This window comes from Bos javanicus, chromosome 18 (genome assembly GCF_032452875.1).
Source record: "Bos javanicus breed banteng chromosome 18, ARS-OSU_banteng_1.0, whole genome shotgun sequence".
In the NCBI taxonomy this organism is placed as follows: domain Eukaryota; kingdom Metazoa; phylum Chordata; class Mammalia; order Artiodactyla; family Bovidae; genus Bos; species Bos javanicus.
The window spans coordinates 13,593,761-13,617,260 of NC_083885.1; the positions used below are offsets into that span (position 1 = coordinate 13,593,761).

The window sequence follows — 23,500 nt, forward strand, 5'->3', positions numbered from 1 at the left end:
TTTATAAACTTATCCTTTTGAAGGAACTTTAGATTTACAGAAAAGTCACAAGAATAGTTCAGGAGCTTCCCTGTGCCCTTTACCCACTTCCCTTAACATTGATACCTTACATTATTAGATATCCTCATGAAAATCAGAAACTTAACATTGTCACACAGTACTGTTAGCTCAAATGTGGACCTTGTGAACTTCATCAGTTTTCTACTAATGTCCTTTTTCTGTTTCAGGATCTAATCCAGGACCTCACTCTGCATTTAGTTGTCATGTCTCCTTTAGTCTCTTCCAATTTGGGATGTTTACACATCTCTCCCAAAATGTTTATAAATTACAAAGGAAGAATTATAACCTCACAGTGGAAAAACCTGGCATCTCCAGTAATAAGACATAATGATATCACGTTCCCTGATGATATGCATTGAGAAAAACGCATACATGAAGTCTAATCATGAGAAAACCCAAATTGAGGCACATGCGCCAGAATCTTGACTAGTGTGCCTCAGAAACGTTCCAGGTGTGGAAAAATAGCAAAAGATTCAGAATTTGCAAGTTAAAAGATTGTCAGGTATAGTACATGCACTTGCTGAAGAAATACTTCTATGCTAGATGGTCCACAAGGAGCTAAGAGAGAAAGACCCACCAGTCTTGTTTGCTGCTGCTGCTGCTAAGTCACTTCAGTCGTGTCTGACTCTGTGTGACCCCGTAGACGGCAGCCCACCAGGCTCCCCGTCCCTGGGATTCTCCAGGCAAGAACACTGGAGTGGGTTGCCATTTCCTTCTCCAGTGCATGAAAGTGAAAAGTGAAAGTGAAGTTGCTCAGTCATGTCTGACTCTTAGCGACCCCATGGACTGCAGCCTACCAGGCTCCTCCATCCATGGGATTTTCCAGGCAAGAGTACTGGAGTGGGGTGCCATTGCCTTCTCCACCAGCCTTGTTTGGTGGGTGGTAAATGGTCTGCCTAGTGCAGGCTCTAGGTGAGTCTGTGTAAACAGCTCATTGATAACACCCTTATAGCTTACTAGCCTTAGTTTTTCTTTACGATCTCATCTACACTATAAATTCTGAAGACTTTAGCTATACAGTTAAATACATGATATCATAATGCCAGATTGACTTTAAAATATCCTGTGACTTTACCACTTTTAACTATTTAAATCTGGAAAAAATAAGCATTTTCTCATTTTGAAGAAAGGAGTTCTGCGGGTAATGTGTGTTAAGGTTCTTATTGAGAATGTCTTAGAAAAATGTGTAAAAAGCCCTTCCTTTCCAAGAGGGGGATAAAGATCATTATTGTGTCCTCTGACTTCACATATTCCATGGTCAGAAAAACAAAAGCACATAGTGAATTGTTCACTGGAGGTGCCCTGAACTATTCTGAAATGTAGAGTTCGAAGGAATTTGACAGCATCTCTTAGGTCCTGTGGTTGCAAGTTGCTCTTAAAAAGTGACACATGCTTCTTATTCGGGGATAGAACCTGGAGCTCACTTAACAGCTCAGAAGACTAGACTCCTAGCATCAACCCTCCTTTCAGAGTACTTTTAAGAATTCTCAGCCCTTTGGTTTCTCACTTTTGTGTAGTTTGTGAAACCAGTTTAAAATGAGAGCTGTAGCTAATCATCTCTTCTTATGCCATCTGCCTTTCTGTCGGCTCTATCTGTGCCCGGCCTACCTCCTGGGAAGATGGGGCTGTCTTCAGATCTAAAGGGCATGCTCTTGACCCCGTCTCATCCCCTACCCTCCCCGCCCCAGCCAAGCATCCTTTCACCATAATAGTACGTCTTCCCGGGTATGTCTAAGGAGGCTGAGCTTGGGATGACCGCCCAGAGCCTGCCCCTGCTTGAAACCCGTGGATGCTTTTGAATTAAACTGTGATGGAAACCTTAACTTCCCAAGCAGATAGCACACCCGAAGCATTGTGGAAGTCACCTGAAATGATTCCATTTTTGAATTAAATTCTTTGTGTTTTTCACATCTACCCATTGTCAAGGACCGTCCGATTTGATTTTATGTTTTGGACCACCTGCCTTCATGGTGGGGTGAACAGTGAGATGGCCTTGTCTTTATAGTGACCCTCATACTGGGGTGGGGGGATGTCGTGATGGTGCTGACCGCTGCCCCAGACAGGTGACCCATAAGGTTGGATTGCTGACAATACATAGATGGTGGAAGAATGAAATCCATCAGCAAAGGCCAGAGAAGGTGAAGAGATGAGAACAGGTAGAGAGGTGAGGGGAGCGTCTGTGGAAGGTGACTATACTTCCCTTGTGCTGAGTCCTTCTGTGTTAGCGTTTAGAGTAGTTGAGTGCGGGGAATGCTCTGAAAGAGTGAGTGGGCAGGAAGAGCCCAGGTAGGAGGGGTGGGTGGGGGTGGAGTGGTGTCGAGAAGCTGGGGACTGCGCTGAGTGGCTTGGGGCAGAGCCCTGTACTGACAAACCTTTTGTAATAAAGATTTACATTGTATGCTACAAAGAATGCCGCTTCTGGTCTCTAGTGATTTTTCCTTTCTCTTAATGATGGAAAGTCATCAAATAACTTGAAGCAGAATTACACCTTTCTAAAGTAGCAGTGGGTTTGGATAAACTGGCAGGGAAAACTTGGTGCTGGCATTTCCTTGTTGGTGTGAACTGTGTGTCCCTTGAGTGTGCTAAGAGCCCCGGGCACCTTGATCTTCCTGGATGGAGCGGGGACAACTCAGGCTGGGTGCCAGCTGTCACCACCAAGTACACCCTGTGGTAGCATTGGCAGGTGGGCTGCAGGATGGGACAGCCTGCTGCTACACTGTCCTGGGAGCGCTCGTGGCTGGAGCCAGGGTGGACCTCAGGATCAGGTGCTGTGGCACGCTGCCTTCTCTTCTGGGATCTTCTGCAAACACACCGAGTAATTCACGACCTCTCCAACTACCCCCTTCTCCCCACCCTGATTTTGACTGAATCTGTCCCAGGCTAGGTGTCCTGTTCACCAGCGAAGAGGCACGAACACAGTTTGTAGTTATGTGGCCTTCTGGTTTTGAAATGAAACACTTGATGGATTTTTTAAGGTTTGCAGGATTCAACTAACACATTTTTTTGTGGGAAAAAAAATGGCTTTAATATTTTTTACATTATTTTAAATTTGTGTGATTTAAGTTTATGTAATTCAGGTGTGTATAAAATGCAGTCCTACTGTGTTAGGAGAGAGGAGGTTGAAGGGGTGCAGGAGGATGAAAGCCAAGTGTGCTGCCTACGCTCCCTCCATGCCAAGCGTCAGTAAAACACTCCACTCCCCTGGCTTCACTGGTCCTCATGGCTTCTCCTGGGATCATTCAAGAGCTCAGGAAGCCTGCTTTTCCTCTTTGGGATTTCTGTAGATGTGCTGTAACCTGAAGCAGAAATTGCTCCTTCCAGCCAATAGTAGGTGAAGCAGGCAGAGTCAGTTCAGGCTGGAGCACCCTCAGGAAGCCACCATCATTTTTCTGCTTCTCAGTAAAAGTTCCTGTTTCTTTATTCCCCCGTCTCAGTCTCCAGGCAGTTTCAAGAGTCTAGAGGTGCCACTGCTGATGTTAAATGCTCTGCTCCAGAGAAGTCGACAGACTTTTTGTAAGGGACTGGATGAGTAAACAGTTCTGGCTTTGGGGTCCTTCCCAACCACTCAACTCTGCCTTTGCAGAAGCCAAAGTAGACGTGGCTATTTTCCAATAAAACTTTTTTACAAAAACTAACTGCTGGTGGGGCCTGCCTCTCAGACTGTGGTCTGTGACTCCAGACACTGTGCTAATGCAGGTGGAAGATGTCCAGGCGGGGAGTCAGTAACACTGAGCTGATGGTGAGGGGTGCTCCCACTGGGTCCCTCTCTGCACAGGCCACTCCTCCAGCAGCTGTGCCCGTCACCACTGACTTGAAGGGTCTGGAGGTTTTATTTTGGAAAAATCTACGCGGAGAGAAAAGTCAGAGGCAGCCCTGCTGAAGTATAATTGGTGTCAGATGAGAGCGCATCTTTCTGTACTTAGCACTGTTCTTTGAAACAAAAGCCTTAGCAACTCTTCATAGGAACTGGGTTTGGATTTTTTTCAGGCTTGAAAGTTGTAAGAATAGTACAAATGATTATGATGTAGTCTTCTCTTAGGGCTTCAGATGCTAGTATTTTACATTTGCCCTATCCTTTCTCTTCTCTGCAACTCTTCTGTGTTTGTGCGTGAGTGTTTTTCTTTTTTCCCAAAACAGTTTAAGCTATAATGTCCCGTTAACCTTAAACATTTAAGTGGCTGTTTCCTGCAAACAAGGGCATTCTCTTTTATAACCACAGTACAGTGTTCAAGGCTAACAGAGTCTTATCAAGAGAACATGCTGGTCATAGCTAACACCCTTTTCCAAAAACCCAAGAGCGACTACATATAGACATCACCAGATGGTCAGTACCGAAACCAGATTGATTATGTTCTTTGGAACCGAAGATGGAGAAGCTCTATATGGTCAGTAAAAACAAGACCTGGAGCTGACTGTGGCTCAGATCATGAGCTCCTTATTGGAAAATTCAGGCTTAAATTGAAGTAGGGAAAACCACTAGGCCATTTGGGTATGACCTGACTCAAATGCCTTGAGTTAGATATGACCTAACTCAAATACAGTGGAAGTGACAAATAGATTCAAGGGATTAGATCTGATAGAGTGCCTGAAGAACTATGGACAGAAGCATGTAGCATTGTACAGGAGGCAGATATGAAAACCACCCAAAGAAAAAGAAGTGCAACAAGGCAAAATGGTTGTCTGAGGAAGCCTTACAAATAGCCGAGGAAAGGAGAGAAGCGAAAGGCGGGGAGAAAGGGAAAGATACAGCCATCTGAATGCAGAGTTCCAGAGAATAGCAAGGAGAGAGAAGAAGTCCTTAAATGAACAATGCAAAGAAACACAGGAAAAACAGTAGGATGGAAAAGATTGGAGATCTCTTCAAGAAAATTAGAGATACCAGGGGAACATTTCATGCAAGGATGGGCACAGTAAGGACAGAAATGACAAGGACTTAACAGAAGCAGAAGAGATTAAGAAGAAGGGGTGAGAATACACAAGAACTATACAAAAAATGTCTCAATGACCTGGATAACCACAATGGAGGTTAGACATCCTGGAATGCGAAGTCAAGTGAGCCTTAGGAAGCATCACTATGAACAAAGCTAGTGGAGGTGATGAAATTCCAGCTGAGCTATTTCAAATCTTAAAAGATGATGCTGTTAAAGTGCTGCACTCAATATGTCAGCAAATTTGGGAAACTCATCAGTGGCCACAGGGCTGGAAAAGGTCAGTTTTCATTCCAATCCCAAAGAAGAGCAATGCCAAAGAATGCTCAAACTACTCTGCATTTGCACTCATTTCACATGCTAGCAAGATAATGCCCAAAATTCTTCAACACTATGTGAACTGAGAAATTCCAGATATACAGGCTGGGTTTATAAAAGGCAGAGGAGACAAATCAAATTGCCAACATTCATTGGATCATAGAGAAAGCAAGGGAATTTCAGAAAAACATCTACTTCTGTTTCATTGACTACATTAAAGCTTTAGACTGTGAAGATCACAACAAACTGTTGAGAATTCTTAAAGAGACAAGAGTACCAGACCACCTTACCTGTCTCTTGAAAAACCTGTATGCAGGTCAAGAAGCAATAGTTAGAACCAGACATGAAACAACAGACTGGTTCAAAATTGGGAAAGGAGTGCATCAAGGCTGTATATCGTTACCCTGCTTATGGAACTTATATGCAGAATACATCATGTGAGATGCTGGGCTGGATGAATCAACAAGCTGGAATCAAAATTGCCGGGAGAAATATCAATAACCTCAGATATGCAGATGATACCACTCTAATGGCAGAAAGTGAGGAACTAAAGAGCCTTTTGATGAGGGTGAAAGAAGAGGGTGAAAAGCTGGCTGAAAACTCAGCATTCAAAATACTAAGATCATGGCATCCGATCCCATCACTTCATGGCAAATAGAAGGGTAAAGAGTGGAAACAGTGACAGATTTTGTTTTCTTGAGCTCCAAAGTCACTCCGGATGGTGACTGCAGCCACGAAATTAAAAGACACCCCTTGGAAGAAAAACTATGATAAACCTAGACAGCGAATTAAAAAAACAAAAACATCACTTGGCCGACAAAGGTCTGTATAGTCAAAGCTATGGTTTTTCCGTAGTCAAAGCTATGGTTTTTCTGGTAGTCATGTACAGATGTGAGAGGTGGACCATAAAGAGGGCTGAGCTCCAAAGAATTGATGCTTTGAGTAGTGGTGCTGGAGCAGACTCATGAGAGTTTCTTGGAGTGCGTGGAGATCAAGCCAGTCAGCTCTGAAGGAAATCAACTCTGAATGTTCTTTGGAAAGACTGATGCTGAAGCTGAAGAGTTGGGCACGACTTAGTGACTGAACAACAACAGTTTTCAAAATTAGGAATCTCATCGATGCAGCTGTGTTATCTAAGCAACAGATCTACTTCAGATTTTGCTTTTTACTGATTATCCCAGTAATGTCCACTCCTTTTTTTTGTTGTTGGCCGCACAGTGCAGCCCGTGGGATCTTAGTTCCCCCACTGGGGGTAGAACCTGTGCCCCTTGCCCTGGGAGTGCACAGCCTTAACTGGACCACCAGGGATGTCCCATTATGTCCTTTTTTTTTTTTTTTAAAGCAAAAGAGAAAGGGGCTCTTTTAATAACTTTGGATATATTTTCCCCAAGAATATTTGCCCTGGCCGATATGATCACAAATTAGGCACCATACTCCTTACAAACTGAAAATTTAATAGCATCAAAAGCGTGCATGTTTATTGTTGACAGAAATAACCTTGAATCATTTCCATCTGCTGTTCTGTTTGAGAGAGGGAGGGGAGGCTGTGAGTAGAGGTCAGAGACAGAATACCAGGCTGTTTCTAAGGTCTCCACAGACCACTGGTTGCACATGCAGATGTGGTGGGATTGTGAAGTGCTAGAGTTGCGTACCCAGAAAAATAACATTACCTTACTTGGTGGCATTTGCTAGGTTTATGAGAAGTTCTCTGAGGTCACTCTCTAGTATATATAGTCCTGTTGGCTTGGGTAAGGGTTATTTTGGGGGGCTGCTTCTGTTCAGTGGTGGACCCTTTTATTTATCAAAGTGTAGTTGACCCTTAAACAATGTGGGGTTGGGGAGCCAGCCTTCATGTAGCGGAAAATCGGAGTGTAGCTTGCAGTAGGCTGTCCATATCCATGCCTCTGCATCCTCGGATTCAACCAGCTGCAGCTCCTGCAGTGCCGTAGGGTTTACTGTTGAAAAAAGTCAAGAGGTTAGGGTGCTTAAGCCTACAGATCCGGTATATTGATACAGTCCTGCATCTTTGGCTGATGTCATATTTTATGTTATCAGAGTAATATTTCACAGTGTAAGCTATTTAGTAGCTACCAGGGAAGAATTAAAATTTTAGGGCATTAGGTATGTAGCAAGATATGTGTAGACCTCTGTAGTGTATTTACATTTATTGTTGGCAGTTAGTGAATCAAGTAAGAGTTGCTTTTAATTGCTTTTATGGTTTCTATTTTATAGCAGACATTATCTGAAATTCACTTTAACGTGTGTGTGGTTCTTAGGCTTTCTTTTTAGACCTGTAATTCCTGAAGGCAGTAGCTGACAGAGTGTGGGCCCCAGAACCCTGGGGATGTCCTGGAGACCTTCCCAGCTGTGAGAGTAGTTTTCATAATGATTGTCAAGAGGTCATTTGCCTTTTTTTGCTGACATTTAGACCGAGTCCCCGAGCTGCAGGGATTCTTCACTGCTGTGCAATTCGGAAAAGCCATTCTCACCTAAGAATGTCCTTGATGAAGCAATAAAAATCATTCATTTTGTTAAATCTCAGCCCTGAGTAGAGCCGCTTTCAGTACTCTGTAACAAAACAGGATGTGTGTGGAGAGTGCTTCTGCGTTCGGAGTTGGAAAGTTGTTTGGAGGACAGGCCCTTCTGCAATTACTGGGTTGTTAGCTGAGCCAGCCGCTCTTTTTCTTGGTCCACGGGAACAGACTAGTTGACATGTTACCAGTATTTCTTACTAAGTAGCCAGTTAGCCTGTGACTGCAAGGAAAGCAGCTAACCCTACTGCCAGTGGTAACATTTGCGCTTCCAACTGGAACTGGAATTTCAGAAAGCTTTGTCTGCCACTGTGAGCCTGCAGCTTCCTAATATGTCAAGACTTTTCTGATGAGATCATTGCTGATACTAAGGAATGTGATGCTTTAGATAATCTGTAATAAACAACATTTGGAAGATCTGCCTAACTCACTGAGCCAGTATTTTCCAGATGACCAAATCAGACCTGGGTCAGTGTCCATTTCAAGTGCAAGACAGATCAGTGGATTTTAAAGTAATAACGTAAAGAAAAGTTCACCAGTGAGGTTTTAGATTCCTCACCGCAGCTTGCCTTCAGGGAGAAATAAAGCCCTTGGCGAGTGTGCTGGGGTTGATTACAGAGCGCTTCTGCCGCTACCTGAACACGTGGCTCGGGTGCACCACCCCTCCCAGCTGTGCCTCTGGTGGGGCTGCCTCTTTCTCTGCAGCAACAGATGGGAGAACCTAGTTGTTTTCCAGTAAGTCTGACATCGAAGAAATTTGTAGAAATGCAAAACTGGGTCTCTCTTCTTGCTAAGGTTTTGCTTTCATTATTTTGGGAACTCTAGTAATTTTTGGTTAAAAAAAAAAGTTTTTTGTGTTAATATGTATTGTATCGATTTTTGTAATTTTTAGATGAATAAAGTGTTCACATATTTTCTGTTCTAATCTCCGAGATGGGGATGTTGTTAGACACACGTCCATGAGCACGGGCTCACCAGCTTTCAGAGGGGAGGGGCTGCTGAGAGCAGTGCGTCTCGACGGAGGACTGCGGTGCTGTGGGAGCAGCTTGAAGCCGGCCACTTCCCTTTCTTGCCTTAGTTTGTATGGGGAGGTTTATCCATTTTGGGAAGTGTGACTGGAAGTGGCCAGTTTAATCAAATGTGATAATTGTAGGGGGAAGGACCTGCTGTCTGAGGCTAGTTTGACCTTCCTCTAATTTCATCGCTAGACGGCCTGTTGTGAAGAACTAGTGTGGCCTGGGTGTTCCTATGAATCAGTGCTTCTTCCCGATGATCTAGTACCCGACTGGTCGTTTATGGTCACATTTTCTCTTTCTTCCCTATTTCTCCTTTGCATCTTCCCCCTGCCAAAGCTGAGTCTTCTTCACATGTTTCGGTTTAATAAGAGTTGATTTCTTTGCTTGCTTCATTCTGGTTTTTAATTAATTTTTATTACTACATCTGTATTCAGACAGGTCTGACTGAGTGGAATGGTCTTTATTCTCTTGGAGGGGCCCTGTTTCTGAGCTTGAGGTTTTAACTGGGCACCACCTGGCCACTTCCTGGAGGAGATGGAGGTTGCTGCTCCGGTCTTCAAGGGGTGTGCACTTGGCCTTGCTGCTCAGGTGGGCAGAACAGAGCTGGTGCCAAGGTGGGGCAGTGGCTGGGGGACTGGGACCTGGGGGTGGGCTCACTGTCGAGCCTGGGGCTGGCAGATCCCACGACTCCTCTCCAAGACTTGTCTTTGGGGTCTTCTGTCTCTTATACTCATCAGGGACACTCCTGTCCCTCTGAGGACTGTTATCCGAGTATTTGGTGTCTGTAAAGGGAGGTTGGACTGGCATGGCGACTCCAGTGCCCCGCCAACGGTGCCCCACTTCCACCTGTGACTTCAGGGCGTGTGGGCCGCGTCTCTTCATATGATCGCTCTGCAGGGAGCTGATTGCTGGGAAATGGTTCTGGTGGAGCAGGGCCAGGTCACCACCCAGGGGTCAAAGCAGCTGCCTTGCACGCCTCCCCGGACGTAGCCTCCTACGGACAGGGTCCGCAGGTGCTTGTTCAGGGGCCAGTGGGAGAAACAGCTCTGCACAGTGTCTGCCCTAAAAACCCCAGATGTTGTGACGTCCCTGTTGGGATGACTGTGTGATGTAGTTCTCGTGGTGACTGAGGAAACCCAGGGTGGACACAGCGGGCTCTGCCTGGCTGCTTTTTCTTGATGCCTTTTTGTCGCGTGACAAGTGCTGCTGGGCTGCAGGCTTTCCTTTTCTCACCTTTACTGCTGACGCTATCACGTGTTCAATTACAGCAGCTCTTCCTTTTTTCCCTGTTCCAGTGGCCTTGTGGTTTTATTTTATACAGGTGTCCAAAATATTTAAAAACTAGAAAAATCGAAACTAAATGTACTGTTCTGTTTCTGCTAATGAACAACTGCTCCTGTCTGTCGTTGACAGTCCGCGAGCAGCTTGTATTTCTACTCTGAAACCTAACATGTTGTTCGTGTGCAATTCACAGTTATAAGCTAAACAGGTCTGTGACCTAGTTACACTTCAGTCATTGAAATGAGAGCCTAGTGCCGAGAACTCTGCAGACCTTACTGCGTGGTTTGTCAGCAGACGTGCCACCCTCCAGAGTTTTGTGCTGGGTGGGCAGCGGGGTGTCTCCCCAGGGCTCCCCCCCAGCCCCACTGCACTGACGTACATGGCGTGCCAGGCCCCATGCGGGGCACTGAGTGGGATGGTGAGGTTCCCGCCCAGGGGAGCTTGTCTTCCAGCAGGGGAGACAGATGCCAAACCAGACGGATGTTTCGCCTGTGTCGCAGGTTAGATGGAAGGGCCTTGTGATGAAGCAGGAACGGGCAGCCGGGAGATGGGTGCTGCTGGTGGGTGTGATGGGTGGGGTGTGACTGGGCGGAAGCGCAAGTGGACGGTGAAGGGTGAGAACTGGGCTGGTGTGTGCCCACCCGGCCGGGGTGGCCTCCTCAGATGGCAGAGTGAGGAGCCTTGGGTGGAGCCTGCAGGCACAGGGGAAGCCTGGCTGGTGCCAGGTGCCAGGCGCGCACCTCGAATGAGCGGGAAACCTTTGCTGGGCTTTAAGCAGACAGGGATGCTGAGATGGGCTTTCACGTGACCCGTAGCCTTTAAACAGGTATTGGTGGCGATTCTGGGCGAAGGCAGAGCAGGGAGACCCAGGTAGGGCCAGTGCATGGGTCCAGATACTCACTGATGAGGCCGGAGCGAGGGCAGCCGGAAGTTCTGCCTACAGGTCCATGAGAGGAGGAGAACCTCGCGTGGGTGGGGAGTCTGGAAGTGTGCGCAGGGGCGGGTTCAGTTTGGCCTCTTCACACTGAGACTGGAGGCCCAGAGGAGGTGGCCCGAAGGCCATTTGGCACGAGGATGCGAAGTTCCGGGACAGGTTGGAGGTGGAGTTGATTGTGAGCTGTGGGCAGGGAGACGGTGTTTCAGTGCCAGTGAGGAGCGGCCCAGGGCCGAGCTGGAGGGAGAGAGAGCCTGGCCCCCCAGCCTGGGAGGAGGAGCGCCCGCAGGGCAGGGCCAGGGGCAGGGGCACCAGAGGTCACGGCTGCGCACGCACGCAGGCTGGGAGGGGGGTTTGAGGCAGGGTGGAAGAAAGCGCCCTTGTTTTTATCCAGATTTGATGTGGTTGGCTTCATCTGTGTAGTTACTGGTTTGTTTTAGAGAAACTGTTTCCAGTGTAATAAGCACAATAAATAATACGTGCTTGTAGGAGGCTCAGCGGTCCAGAGGACAAAGGATGAAGGTCTGCTGGTGTTACCTGCCCTTCCTCCCTCGTGGGTTGCTTTGCTTCAGTATGTGTCATTCCAGAGCATTTTGTGTGCATTCACACACACAGACACATGACTGCCCATGCCTGCAGTTTTCCTTTGATCCTTGTTTTCTGTTCGTGTTCTGCCCTGGAGAGCGTCCCATCCACATGGACGGTGTGGTGCTCACGTCACCTACTGTACAGTCCCTGGTGACCGAGCGCTGGGCTGTTGACTTGGCTGGTGTGCACCCTGGAGGATGCTCTCTTCTCGTTGCCGTTAGAGACGTTATTGAACATTAATTACAATCCAGCTGCTTTATGATATTAAGACTGGACTATCTCCAGGACTTCTGAGAAATGGCAAATTTAATTTGCCAAAATGGCAACTGCATGCATTGTTCTGTTCCAGTTTTCTTGGGCTTGTTGCCCTAGTTTTTTCTTTTTTTTCTGTTCAAACCATCACAGTTAGCAGAATTTTAAATGACTCTATCCTGGCAGCAGAATCATTTGAGTAAACACCCTGGATCATGTGTGGTGTCCTCATTTGGATGAGGGTAGGGTTCAGGATTTTATGGTTAGTTCGGAGTGTTAAGCCACTCACAGAGCTCCCAGAAACCAGGGAAGGCTCAAGTCTGGCACCTGATCACTTTCCACTAGTATTTAACCTGGGACCTGAGGCGCTGGGCCATCGTGAATGGGCTTCAGGGTGGATCTCAGAGGTTAAGGCTGGCTGCATGCCGCAGATTCCAGAATACGTTGTTTTTAGAGCAGGTGACTGGCAGTTTTCCTTCAGATCAAGGTAGTCCGGGAGGCAGCAGCGCGGGAGGGCACGCGGGAAGGGTCTGGGGTTGCCCCTGCACCGGCTCACTCACGCTCCATTGGCCAGGGGCAGTCACGTGGCCGTGGCGCGCTGCAGGAGGGGCTGGGCTCTGGTGGCCATGTGCCCTTTGAATTCTCATTCTTACAGCACTGAGTGTAGCGGAGAGCAGGTAGTGGTCAGCTACCAGCTGTCTCTCTGAGGTGACTGTGAGTTTCAGGAACTTGGCAGTGTCTGTCTGTGCTTTTTTCTTGGAAGAGGATCTGTAATTAAAAAAAAAAATTGATTCTGAAAGCAGTATGCGACCCTAAAACATTTTAAACCCATCAATTCAAAGACTGAGGTGAGAGGGTGTTATGTAATTGAGGACCACTGCCTGCTCGAAGGGGCTCAGTGTATCCCTGACCGAGTCAACAGCATGAGTGGCTTTGGTGTTCGTGCTGACCACAGTTAATCTGCTCAGAGATCACCTTCGGGGACACAGGTTTAGGGAGACAGACCCCGGTGGGCCCGCCAGTTCTCCCAGCTTGTTCTTGTGGAGGCCTGGGACTGCTGGTGAGGCTGCACGTACGAGGAGGCGGAGACGACGGTCTCCCTGTGACAGATGCCTCGGTATTGAGTTGTCTGGTCATTTTAAAAAGTACTTTTTGAGAAGGTGATACGTGTACATGGTAAAAGCAAGTATAATTTCCTCTTTATCTTTATGCCCCAGAGATAGTCTGTGCACATCTAGCATATTTCTTGAAAAAAGCAGATTGAATGCATCCTCCTCCTACAAATGGTGTGTGCCTAAGAAATTCTGGAGCTGCTGCCATTTAAGCTATAGAGTTTAAATCAGAATTTATAGGGTTTAAGAACATGTGTGGAACCTATGAATTTAATTTTATGCCTGCTGGAACTTAGCCACTTAAAGGAGCTGTCAGTAGACTCCTGGTTGGAAGTGGATGACCTGACTCTTGATTCGGCTGCTCCTGCCTGGAGCTGGGGTGGACTTGCCTCAGGACTGCGGGGGTGTGTGTGTGTGCGTGTGTGTCTTTGTGTGTGTATGTGTATGTGTGTGTGTGTGTGTGTGTGTGTGTGTGTGGCCGGGGCGGAGGGGTGGTGCTGTCCTGGAGAGTTGGGCACTCAGTGTCCGCCCTAGGGAACGAGAAGTCTAGCTGGGGAGGATAGGTTGCTTATGTCGTAAGCGTTTACTTACAGGTGATTAAAATGCAAAGTGTAGGACGATACAAGTATTACAGTGGCATTGGATCCTGACCTCCAGGCACCCAGCGTGCAAGTACCTTGTTTAGACCTGTGTCAATGGGTTGTGTCTGGAGTGACATGGCCTCGTTTCTCTTTCGGGAAAGGTGTGTCCGGGCCTAATTGGAGAGTTTCAGGGCAGGAAGAAAGAAACGGACTGTGTTGCACACATGATGCTGTCTCAGGGGTGACAGTGGTGGGGGCCAGGCCTCGGCCCAGGCAGGGGGCTGGCGCCACGGCCGGTCCTCCCAGGTGCCAGCCCTCCGCTCTACCCGCCTGAGGGGAGGGTGTGTGAGGAGTGGAAGCCCGCAAGGGGACACCCTTGTTGGAAGGGTCCGCCTGGGTAGCATCTGGAGGTATGATTGCCATGATTTTGGGAGTGTGGTGTGTGTAGTGGAGCTGAGAGCTGGTAGGGGCAGGTGAGGGACAGGACGTGTTCTGTGGGCAGGAAGGGGGCCTGGGACAGCTGGCTGGGGGGTGACGCGTTGAGGTGTCTTAGGAAGGTGACTTGCGGGGGGTGTGGGAAGGGACTGGCAGGGTGGGGGCTTGTCTAGTAACAAGGGACATTTTGATGGTTTGAGGCAAGAAGAGCCTCATACTGGACATGTCCACAGGCTCCTGGTGAACCTGTGGACACAGAACATGGCCTCAGTTTCCATCATTTCAAGATCACGGTTGTTCATCTCCCTCTCGGCCGTCTTGCTCTTGTTTCTAGGTGGCAGGAACACCGTCCTACACGAGTCTGATTCCGGCTCATCCACCGGCCACTCTGCTCGCGTCCTGGATGATGTCAGAACAGGACCTGGCCGACGTGGTGCAGATTGCCGTTGAGGAGCTGAGTCCTGGCCACCCAGGTACAGAGTTGGGGGCAGTCTGGGGGAAAAACCCAAAGGATCTTCTGTAAGTTTCCCTTCCTTCCCTTTAGTAAAGCAAGAGAAACATCAGGGCATGCTCAGAGCACGTGAGCACGTGAGCCAGTCAGCCCCATGCCCGTCCACCTGGTCCCTCAGCAACCCCCAGCCCACCCCTGTGCCCCGGCCATCCAGCCCCGGCTGCCCTGGCCCCCCAAGCCCCTGTGATCTTGTCCGTGCCTCTTCCTCAGCTGCAGACCATCTGCTGCGTGTATGGACACCTTCGAGGTGTTCCGTGCACGCGGCTCCTGCCTTCCTCTGCTTCTTCCCTGGGAACGGCGTTCACGTGGTTTGCACTGGTTTTCTTCCGTGTACACCCTGCAGTACTGGTCTTGCTGTGTATCGTGGCAGATATTAATATTTTTGTAGGGTAAGTTCCCAGAAGCAGAGCTGCTGTGTTTATTCAGAGTTTTGATAAGACGTTGACGGACGTTCCAGAAGCACTACCCGGTTATTCTGAGAGATGACTTTTTCCTGCACTTTTGCCAGTGCTGGTAATCTTCCTTAGTTGGAATCTTAACTAGATACTAGACACTTTATAAGGGGAACTCTAGATTTCACTTTATGAAACACTTTGTCAGCACTTTTATTTTGTAAAAAGGTTTCTTAGTAAGTGTTCTTTTTTTCCATAAAGTTTTATGTGTTTAATATGTCTGTTAAGTTTAAAATCATAAGCATACATAATTAAATCACAAAAATTGTTTTGGTTGCCTGTTTATTCTTCGTGGAATTGTTTAGTCATTAAGTCACGTCCAACTTTTTTGTTAGTCCGTGGATTATAGCCTGTCAGTCTCCTCTGTCTGTGGATTTTCCAGGCAAGAATACTGGAGTGGGTTGCCATTTCCTTCTCCAGGGGATCTTCCCGACCTAGGGCTCAAACCCGAGTCTCTGGCATTGGTAGGCACATTCTTTACCACTGAGCCACCTGGGAAGCCCTCTTTGTGGAATAGTAGTATCGAAATGCTGACTCTTTTCCCCACAGAAAAGAGGATTTTCAGAAATCTCGAAGTGTGATGATGTCTATCTTACATGATCTCTTAGTTGGGAAATTAGTTATGTAAGGACAATGGGCAGCACGTGAATTTTAGGCTTGAATAAGCAATCGTGAAGAGATGGGCATACCCCTTCAGAAATGCGCCTCTTTAGTCAGTTTTCTGGGTGATGGACAGGGAGGCCTGGCGTGCTGCGATTCATGGGGTCACAAAGAGTCAGACACGACTGAGCGACTGGACTGAGTCAGTTTTTTTTCCTAATTTTGCTTCTGAATTGTTTATAAGAAGTACTGTCACCTGGTAACTGAAACAGTCAAAAACTTGGCAGATCCTTGAGCAAAGTCAGGGCGTCTGAAGTTAGCTGTTAACCCCAGATTTCTCTGTAAAAAGTGAACCGGTTTGTTTGGAGAGAGAACGTGCAGCCTTGACCTCATTTAGTGCCACTCCTCATATACCAGTGAACTGAAAACACAGCAGTGCTGTCACCAGGCATCACAGTTTTAAAAACAGTTGCTCACATTTTGTTGGGTAGACAATTTCTTTAGAAAGCACTCACACTGCAATACAATAATAAAAGAAAAATGGTCCAATTATATAAATTTTAAGTGTTTTTAGAAACTACTAAAATTTTATCAGTTTACTTGCCAAGTAAATTCTCCCTCCGTTTAAAAAAAATTTTTTTTTCTCCCTCTGTAGATTTCAGTCCAGAGAAGGATTAGAGGTGTCATTTTTGATCCTGGTTTTGTTCCATGTAGCTTCCTTAAATGGCTGCGAAGTACAGCTCATGGCTGTGTAATGGGTACCTACTGTGTGCAGGGAGGGCTCTCTGAGGACAGGGGACCCGCCGTCTCTGACCCCAGGGACCCCCCCACACCAGCAGGCACTGTGCTGTACTCCCACATTTACATCTGGAGGGAGTTTAAGATTGAGCTTTTTTTTTTTTTTTCATCTCTAAAATGTAAACTTTGTAAAATTTAAGAATACAGTCAAGCAACTAGAAGAAATAGAAGTTTCCCATAATTCTAGCAAGAGAACTGCTTTTGCGTTTTTGGCATATGCCATTTTTTCTTGATTTCCTGTTGAAATCAACATGCTCAGTTAGGTTCCTGTGACTTCGTGTGTACCCACCCCATAGCCACAGTCTATTTGCCTGTTTGCATACACAGACTCGATGGCAACCTTTGTTGGGTCTGCCATTCCAGGTGACCGTGATGGCTTTAAAATGAACATTGAGTTTTTTTGTTTAATTTTAAAAGAAGTGCATGCAGAATTGTAAAACTCAAGGACAAAGAAGAGGATGAACTAGGGGCCCCACGGCTCATAGACAGTGTAACCAAGTGTGTGCCCCTGTTGCCACCGCAGGCTTGTCTCCTTGTCCTCAACGTGCTTTGCTGCCCCCAGCTCGTCACCTTGAGGTGCTTCACGCTGCCAAGGGAGAGGAGACCAGCTGTGTCCCTGGTCAAGTCACTTGACTTCTCTGGACTTGATGTCAGCAAATTAAAAGGATTGGATTAGTGGTTGCCAGAGCCTCTTCATCCTCCCAGTCCTGTTTTAATCAGCTTCCAGTGGGAGTAAGCAGGCTTCAATGAAGGTTTAAGAACCTGTGTTGCTACCACAACACGTTAACTTAATTAAGTGGGAGCTTGTTCCTGCATATCTTACGGAGGCGTGTGAGGTGTGAATGCGCAATATATGGCGCCAGCCCTCTGGCTAGCAGGTTGCTTCTGGCCTCGCTGGCCTGTGGCTGGTCTCTGTCAGGTAGGGCTTTAGGTGTAACTTCGCCTCTGGAGAGCAGCTCAGTGCTCTCGCCTGGGACTCCTGAAGGATTCCTGCTAGTGTCTCAGGTCTGTTCAGTGTCTTTAGAGTTTTGAGACAAATCACCTGGCAAGTACAGATGTAAAGACATCAGGATTGGGACCATATTGTGTCAGCCCTGATCCTGGGCCAAGTGACTTATCAGTGGAGAAGTCGTGAAGCCCCCCTGGAAGGTGCTGGTGGGAGACCTCCATTTCAGACACACTTCGTGGGGGTGGCTTTCCCTGAAACTTACTGTGTTAAATTTGAGACTACTTTGATGACCAGCACTTGAGAAGATGTAGTGTTCTGAGAGTGGTTTTGCTTTTGGAGTAGGTGGCTGGCTGACAACACCTTATTTTAAAGTTGGGAAGAAATCGTTATTAGCAATTGGTTTCTGTCGCAAAGGGTGGCTGGACAGAGCCTTGAGTAAGAAGCCTGCAGTCTCAGTGTTAGTATCAACTCACTGGCACATTAGGGAGATAATTTATCCAATATCTCAGTTTTTCTTGAGATTAAGGAGAGATCCTATTTTCTGCCTGACTGATAATTTTAAGTTAAATCTGTAAATAATAAAATATGAAACAGGTTGTGCTAATTCTCATTTAACCTTAGGTGACACCTTTATGTTTAAGGTGTTGGAATGGTTTACTGTCTTAACATGAAACAGCTGTTAAACCTTTAGTATTGAAGTGCTTTTGTCTCTGATTTTCAGTTGTATTGGAGAATCATGTAGTGACAGACGAAGATGAACCAGCTTTGAAACGCCAGCGACTGGAGATCAATTGCCAGGACCCTTCTATAAAGGTGAAAATATTAATATATATGGTTTTTTATATCTGACATGTTGCTGCCGTAACATTATCACAATTTGGGGTGAGGAGGAGCTTAAATCAATACCAATGTACTTTCTCACAGTTCTGGAAGTCAGAAGTCTGAAATCAGGGTTTCCCCAGGGCTGAGCTCCCTTCAGAAGCTCCGAGGGAGGGTCCCTCCTGCCTCTTCCAGCTCCTGGGGGGCCCCCAGGCATCTGTGGGCTTGAGGCCGCATCCCTCCAGTCTCTGCCTCCATCTTCACGTCATCTCCTCCATGTCTCCGTCTCTTTTCTGTCTCTTACAAGGACAGGGCCACCCTCACCTAGGATGACCTCATCTTACCTTGATTACGTCTGCCAAGATCCTGTTTCCAAGGAAGGCCTCATTTACAGGTCCTGGGGCTGAGGACGTGTACATATTGTTTCTCTGAGTCACTGTTCAATCCCCCACAAGGCGCGTACAGCCATGAATGTTTCCCCTTGAAGACTCACAGTATTTAACCAGGATTGTGGCCTCTTCTACACAGACCCATGGACCTCGCACGCTCGGAGGGAACACACACCATTCCCCCAGTGATGAAGCACTTGTGTGCCTGTTGTTTAGGGCACCTAAATTCTGTGGTTTGCTAGATGGGGCCTTGGATACCACTGGCTCAGTCAGTGGGCGATCGCTGTTTCTTGGCTTTATTTGTTGGGTCTGCTGTTTGCAGAGCCGCAGAGATGAACATCAGCTCCTGTGGGAAGTTAGGACTGTAGTGCAGAGGAAAACCAAAGGAGCTTTTAGTTGATTTATACACTATCGTGTTTGTTTCTGCTGTACAGCAAAGTGTGCATATACATCTGCTTCTTTTAGATTCTTTTTCCATCAGCTCATTATGGAGTACTGAGTAAAGTTCCCGGTGCTGTACAGCTGTATTCTCTGTTTACCTGGGCCTTCTGTGTAGAAACGTCTGGCTCATCTTGTTAACGTGGAGCAGCAGCATGAACTTAACCTTGTGGGTAAAGACACATCCAGTTAAATTTCTATTTCAGATAAGTGTATAGAGGACCACTGGTTCAGTAACCCTACATTATATAGTTAAAAATAAAATGCAGTTAGAGTTTCATCACAGAAGAGGCTTGTGTGGTGAATAGCATAGCAGTCAGACGTGGATAAGGTCAAGTGAAAGCGGTCCTGCCGTGTCCCTGGCCTGTGAGCAGGGCCTTGGGCCGCAGCTGGAACCTGCCATACATGTCCTGGGAAAAGTGTGCTCACCAGGTTGCCAGAGCCCTGCAAAAGGGATAGATTTGGATGATTTTTGGTTAATATCATTTGTATCTAGGAGACTTATTTAAAAGTGCTATTCTCTGCCTTTCTTTGTTTTATTGATTTGTGAAGTTGTGTTACTGGTATGTAATAACTGATGTTCATCCAAACTCCAGGCAGAATCATTTCTAATTCAGAATTAAGATGATGAAGTTTTACTGTTTAGAGAACTGGAGAGCTTCATGGTTGATGTCTTCAAATTATAAAAAATAGTGGGGTCATTAGTGATTTGACCTCGGGACTTCAGCTACCGGTGAGTGGTTGTCACGATGCTTACATCAGAGGAGCCTCGGACACTGCCTCTCTGCTGAACTGAGCCATCACGGGCTGGCTCCCGCCTGGCAGCCTTGTCCCGTGTCAGCTGTGAGGCCAGCAGGGGCGCAGCCACCTCCCTCTGTGTCCCCTGTTGACCCACGGCAGGAGTGGCCGCTGGGGGAGGGGGCAGCTCCCCACCGGGTGTTTGAGCCGGACCTTGGTCCCAGGTGGGGACTTGGGCAACGGAGGTGGGAGGTGCGACGGCTCTTCTAACGGCCACTAGGTGGCAGCTGTGCCGCTTCCACACCCGGGAGCCTCAGCACCACACCTCACCTTGGGTGGGTGTCCTGGGAGCAGGCAGGTTTCTGGGCTCTTTTGATGTTGGGCGTAATCTGTTTTCATAGAAGCATTTGACTAGTTTTATGTGTAGGTTTACTGATTAATAAAGTCAACGTCGTAAAGCTCACTTAGGTTCTGTGTTCTGTGGATCTTAGTGTAACTGAGAGTTGCAGCTGCTCAGAGCAGAGTCAGTCACGCTGTGAGTGGACAGGGTCCAGCTTGTTTCCTGAGACGCTGCTGCTCACAACTAGAGCTGGAGTGCCGGGCTCGTCCTGTGGGGACAGATGCAGCCGAGTGTGGGAGAGAGCTGCTTGGTATTCTTGGAACTGTCTGCTTGGACTTCCAGAGGCCCTTCCTGAAGCTCTTCTGTTTTTCTCTTGCAGTCATTCCTGTATTCCATTAATCAGACAATCTGCTTGCGATTGGATAGCATTGAAGCCAAGCTGCAGGCTCTGGAGGCCACGTGTAAATCCTTGGAAGAGAAGCTGGACCTGGTCACCAACAAGCAGCACAGCCCCATCCAGGTGCCCATGGTGGCTGGCTCACCCCTTGGCGCCACCCAGACCTGCAACAAAGTGCGATGGTGAGAGCCCCCTCCCCAGGCTGCGCCCTCGGCACGCAGGGTGGGACAGTAGTCAGGCCCGGACGAGACATGGCCTTTTCCGGGCAGCTGGGCCGTCCTCACGGCCTCTTCGTGGCATGAGGTGGGCATCTCTGCTTTGGAACTGGCCTGCCGGGGCTTTGAAGCTGGATGTGTGTTTCTTCTCTTTTCCTGTTCCATCTGGCTAGTCTTGAGAGATTCTTTTTCTTCAGAGGTAGCTTTTTATAAATTTCACTCAAGTATCAGATTTTCCACTCAAGCCTGTAGTTTTTATTGTGCCTCTTGGTTTTCTTCTCTGTTTAGAGCCTAACTGTAGTGGGATGTGCAGTAGTTCAGGTACTGTTTGAATCAGAGATTCGGGAGCATGTGGGCCAATGTGGGGGTGTCCCTGCCTTTGACCGGAGTGCCTGTGCTTGGTCCCGGGCACCATCAGGTTCCGTGGAGACGAGTGGAAGCCCGGGTCGGGGTGGCTGCATCCGTCCGTCCTGCTGGCGTTTCTGTCCTTTCCCATGAGGGGCTGTGGAGAAGTCTCATGGAGGTGGTGGTGACACCTGTCTGTGCTTGATGAGAGCTGGGACCTTTACCAAGGGTCTCTGGGCCAACTGCTGCCTCCTGCTGAGTGTGGAGGAGGCAGGGGGCCGCTGCTTAGGAGTGGGGGCCCCAGCCAGGCTCTGCCTTGTCTGCGGGTCCCCCATCTGCCCCCTGGGGAAGGGGCAGTGCTTTTGGGGGCACGTGGGATCGGGGAGGGCGTTCATGGACGGGCCAGCGTCCATTGTCTGCCTGTTGGTTTGCCTGGGGTGGCTGTGGACGACACCTGCAGTGTGGGCCCTTGTAACTCTCAGAAGTGTCACAGTGTGCTGGGGACACTGCATGGCCCCCACACCTGCTCTCCAGCCAGGGTTGGGGAGGCCCCAGGGGTCTCTGTCCCCAGAGGAAGGCCAGGTGGTCTGTGCTGTTTCACCCAGCGTTTATACCGTGTCCTGACGGTCAGCCGTGTCTTTTCTCCCGTGGACACTTGGTGGAGCGTGTTTTCTCTGCAGAGAGACTCAGACTTGCCAGGACCAGTGCCGTTCTTAAAGAAAAATTTTTTGTAATGACCTCTTACCCTAAGATGTAATGTCTAGAAAATAGAACTCATAATTAAAAAAAACTAAAGGATGGTAGTGTATAGCGTATAATAATGTAACACATGTCATAATACGTAAAAGGCTGGGGGCTATGTCAGGAGGCCATGGATAGGCCCACGTCAGAGCTGATGACCGGGAGGCTGTCGCCCTGGTACTGGGATGCCAGTTGGTGGTGGAATATTACAGAAGGAGTGGTTCCTGTTAAAGTGACAAGTAAAACAACGTACAATTCTTTCTAGACTCAGATGATAGTAAAATTTCTGGAAAATTCACATTATGTTAAAATTATACAGAAATATTTTGTGTGTGAGTGTAGAACGCTGTGAGTCTGGGCTCAGCGAGTTAGAAGCCGGATTCTCACTCTGAACGTCTGGGACGTTTGCAGTGGGTGAGAGGTGGTGTTAGGGAGGCTTCTCGTGCCTCACAGGCTGTCAGCCCTTCGGTCTCTGCCCCTAGACCTGGGGGAGTCTCTCAGGCCCCCCTCAAGGACAGCTGCTCTGAGAGCTGAGGCGAGAGTGAAGGCAAGCTTCCTGCCCTGAGTGAGGACAGCCTGGAGGCTTGTCTCTTTGTCACCATGTGGGGAAAGCTGTCCCTGGCGGCAGGGACACGATGTTCAGGCTCCCCGTCTGTGGTCTGTGCCATCCCGTGGGGCAGGGGATGGGGACGAGTCTGCGGGGTTGCAGGTGCCACTGCGGCTGTGTGTGGACCCCGAGGCTGCTGGTTTGGGCTGCCCTGGTATCTGCCATGGGTGACACGGGGGTGGCGGGGCATGTCGTACAGTTGTGCTGAGTTGTGCTCGGCGTCCACGCTGCCCATCCTGGAAAGGAGGACTGCCCACCCTGGCCCCTCCCACAGGCCAGTGAAGGACCACCGTGGCCACGCCCGCCGGACTCAGGGGAGGCATTTCCAGGCTGCAGGGAGCCCCTTCTCTCCCCAGCGTTCCAGGAGACCCGCTAGCAGCCTTCCTGGGCAGAACCTCCCATGCTTTGCTCTGCGGGGAGGAGCTTTGATTGTGCAGAGGCCTGTGAGCTGTTCTCTGTGTGCATTCACAAATAGCACAAGAGTAAAGTTTCCTCATGTGGACTCAGATGTATAATCTAGTTCACACAACTCAGCTTTTCTAGTTTTAAAGAATCATATCCTCCTATTATCATATTATTAAATATACTTATTGGCAGGTTTATTAATATCATTAATGAAACCATTACTTATACCTATTAATGTGAGATTAACGGAAGAAAAGGTCATTTCTCTGTTTTCTTAGGTATAGTTTAAAATAGATTGCATATGAATGATTTTTAAAAGAAGATGTTAAATCTGGCACTTCCTTCCATGTAAGTTCTAAAAAGGAAAGAAAAAAAAACTGCCAGTAGTTGAAAGCTGTTAACAAGAAAATTTGGGGAGAAGTAAAGGACAAGAGTTTAATCCTAGTACATCAATGAAAAAGAATATACTTTAATTAGAAAGTGACTAATTTATAAACACATGAGTAAATGAGAAACGTATGTCTTAATTGTGGGTGGTAGAGCGCAGAGAAGGAAGTCTCCAAAAACAATTAAAAATTGTTTAATGTTCTGAGTAATGAAGTACTTCTCCAAGTACTCTGGGCCTCAGATATTTAAAATAAAAGAAGTATGTAAATCCTGGATTATTTTATATCCAGATCGTGTATTTTAAAAAATAACTGACGTTTCCTTAGGCCCCTC

General features: G+C 47.7%; 1 protein-coding gene across 9 annotated transcripts in view; it reads left to right on the plus strand.

Annotated features, from left to right (window-relative positions):
* BANP (BTG3 associated nuclear protein) overlaps positions 1 to 23,500 on the plus strand; it is a 69,200-nt gene that overhangs the window by 3,868 nt on the left and 41,832 nt on the right. For 7 of the 9 annotated variants that reach the window (XM_061386976.1, XM_061386974.1, XM_061386975.1 and 4 more), the window contains exons 2-4: positions 14,371 to 14,509; positions 18,068 to 18,159; positions 20,450 to 20,649. In XM_061386976.1, coding sequence (XP_061242960.1) covers positions 14,371 to 14,509; positions 18,068 to 18,159; positions 20,450 to 20,649 — 431 coding nt within the window. Of the gene's footprint in view, positions 1 to 3,569; positions 8,573 to 10,613; positions 10,635 to 14,370; positions 14,510 to 18,067; positions 18,160 to 20,449; positions 20,650 to 23,500 lie in introns of those variants that run through there. The other 2 variants (XM_061386983.1, XM_061386982.1) reach the window with 2 other exon arrangements.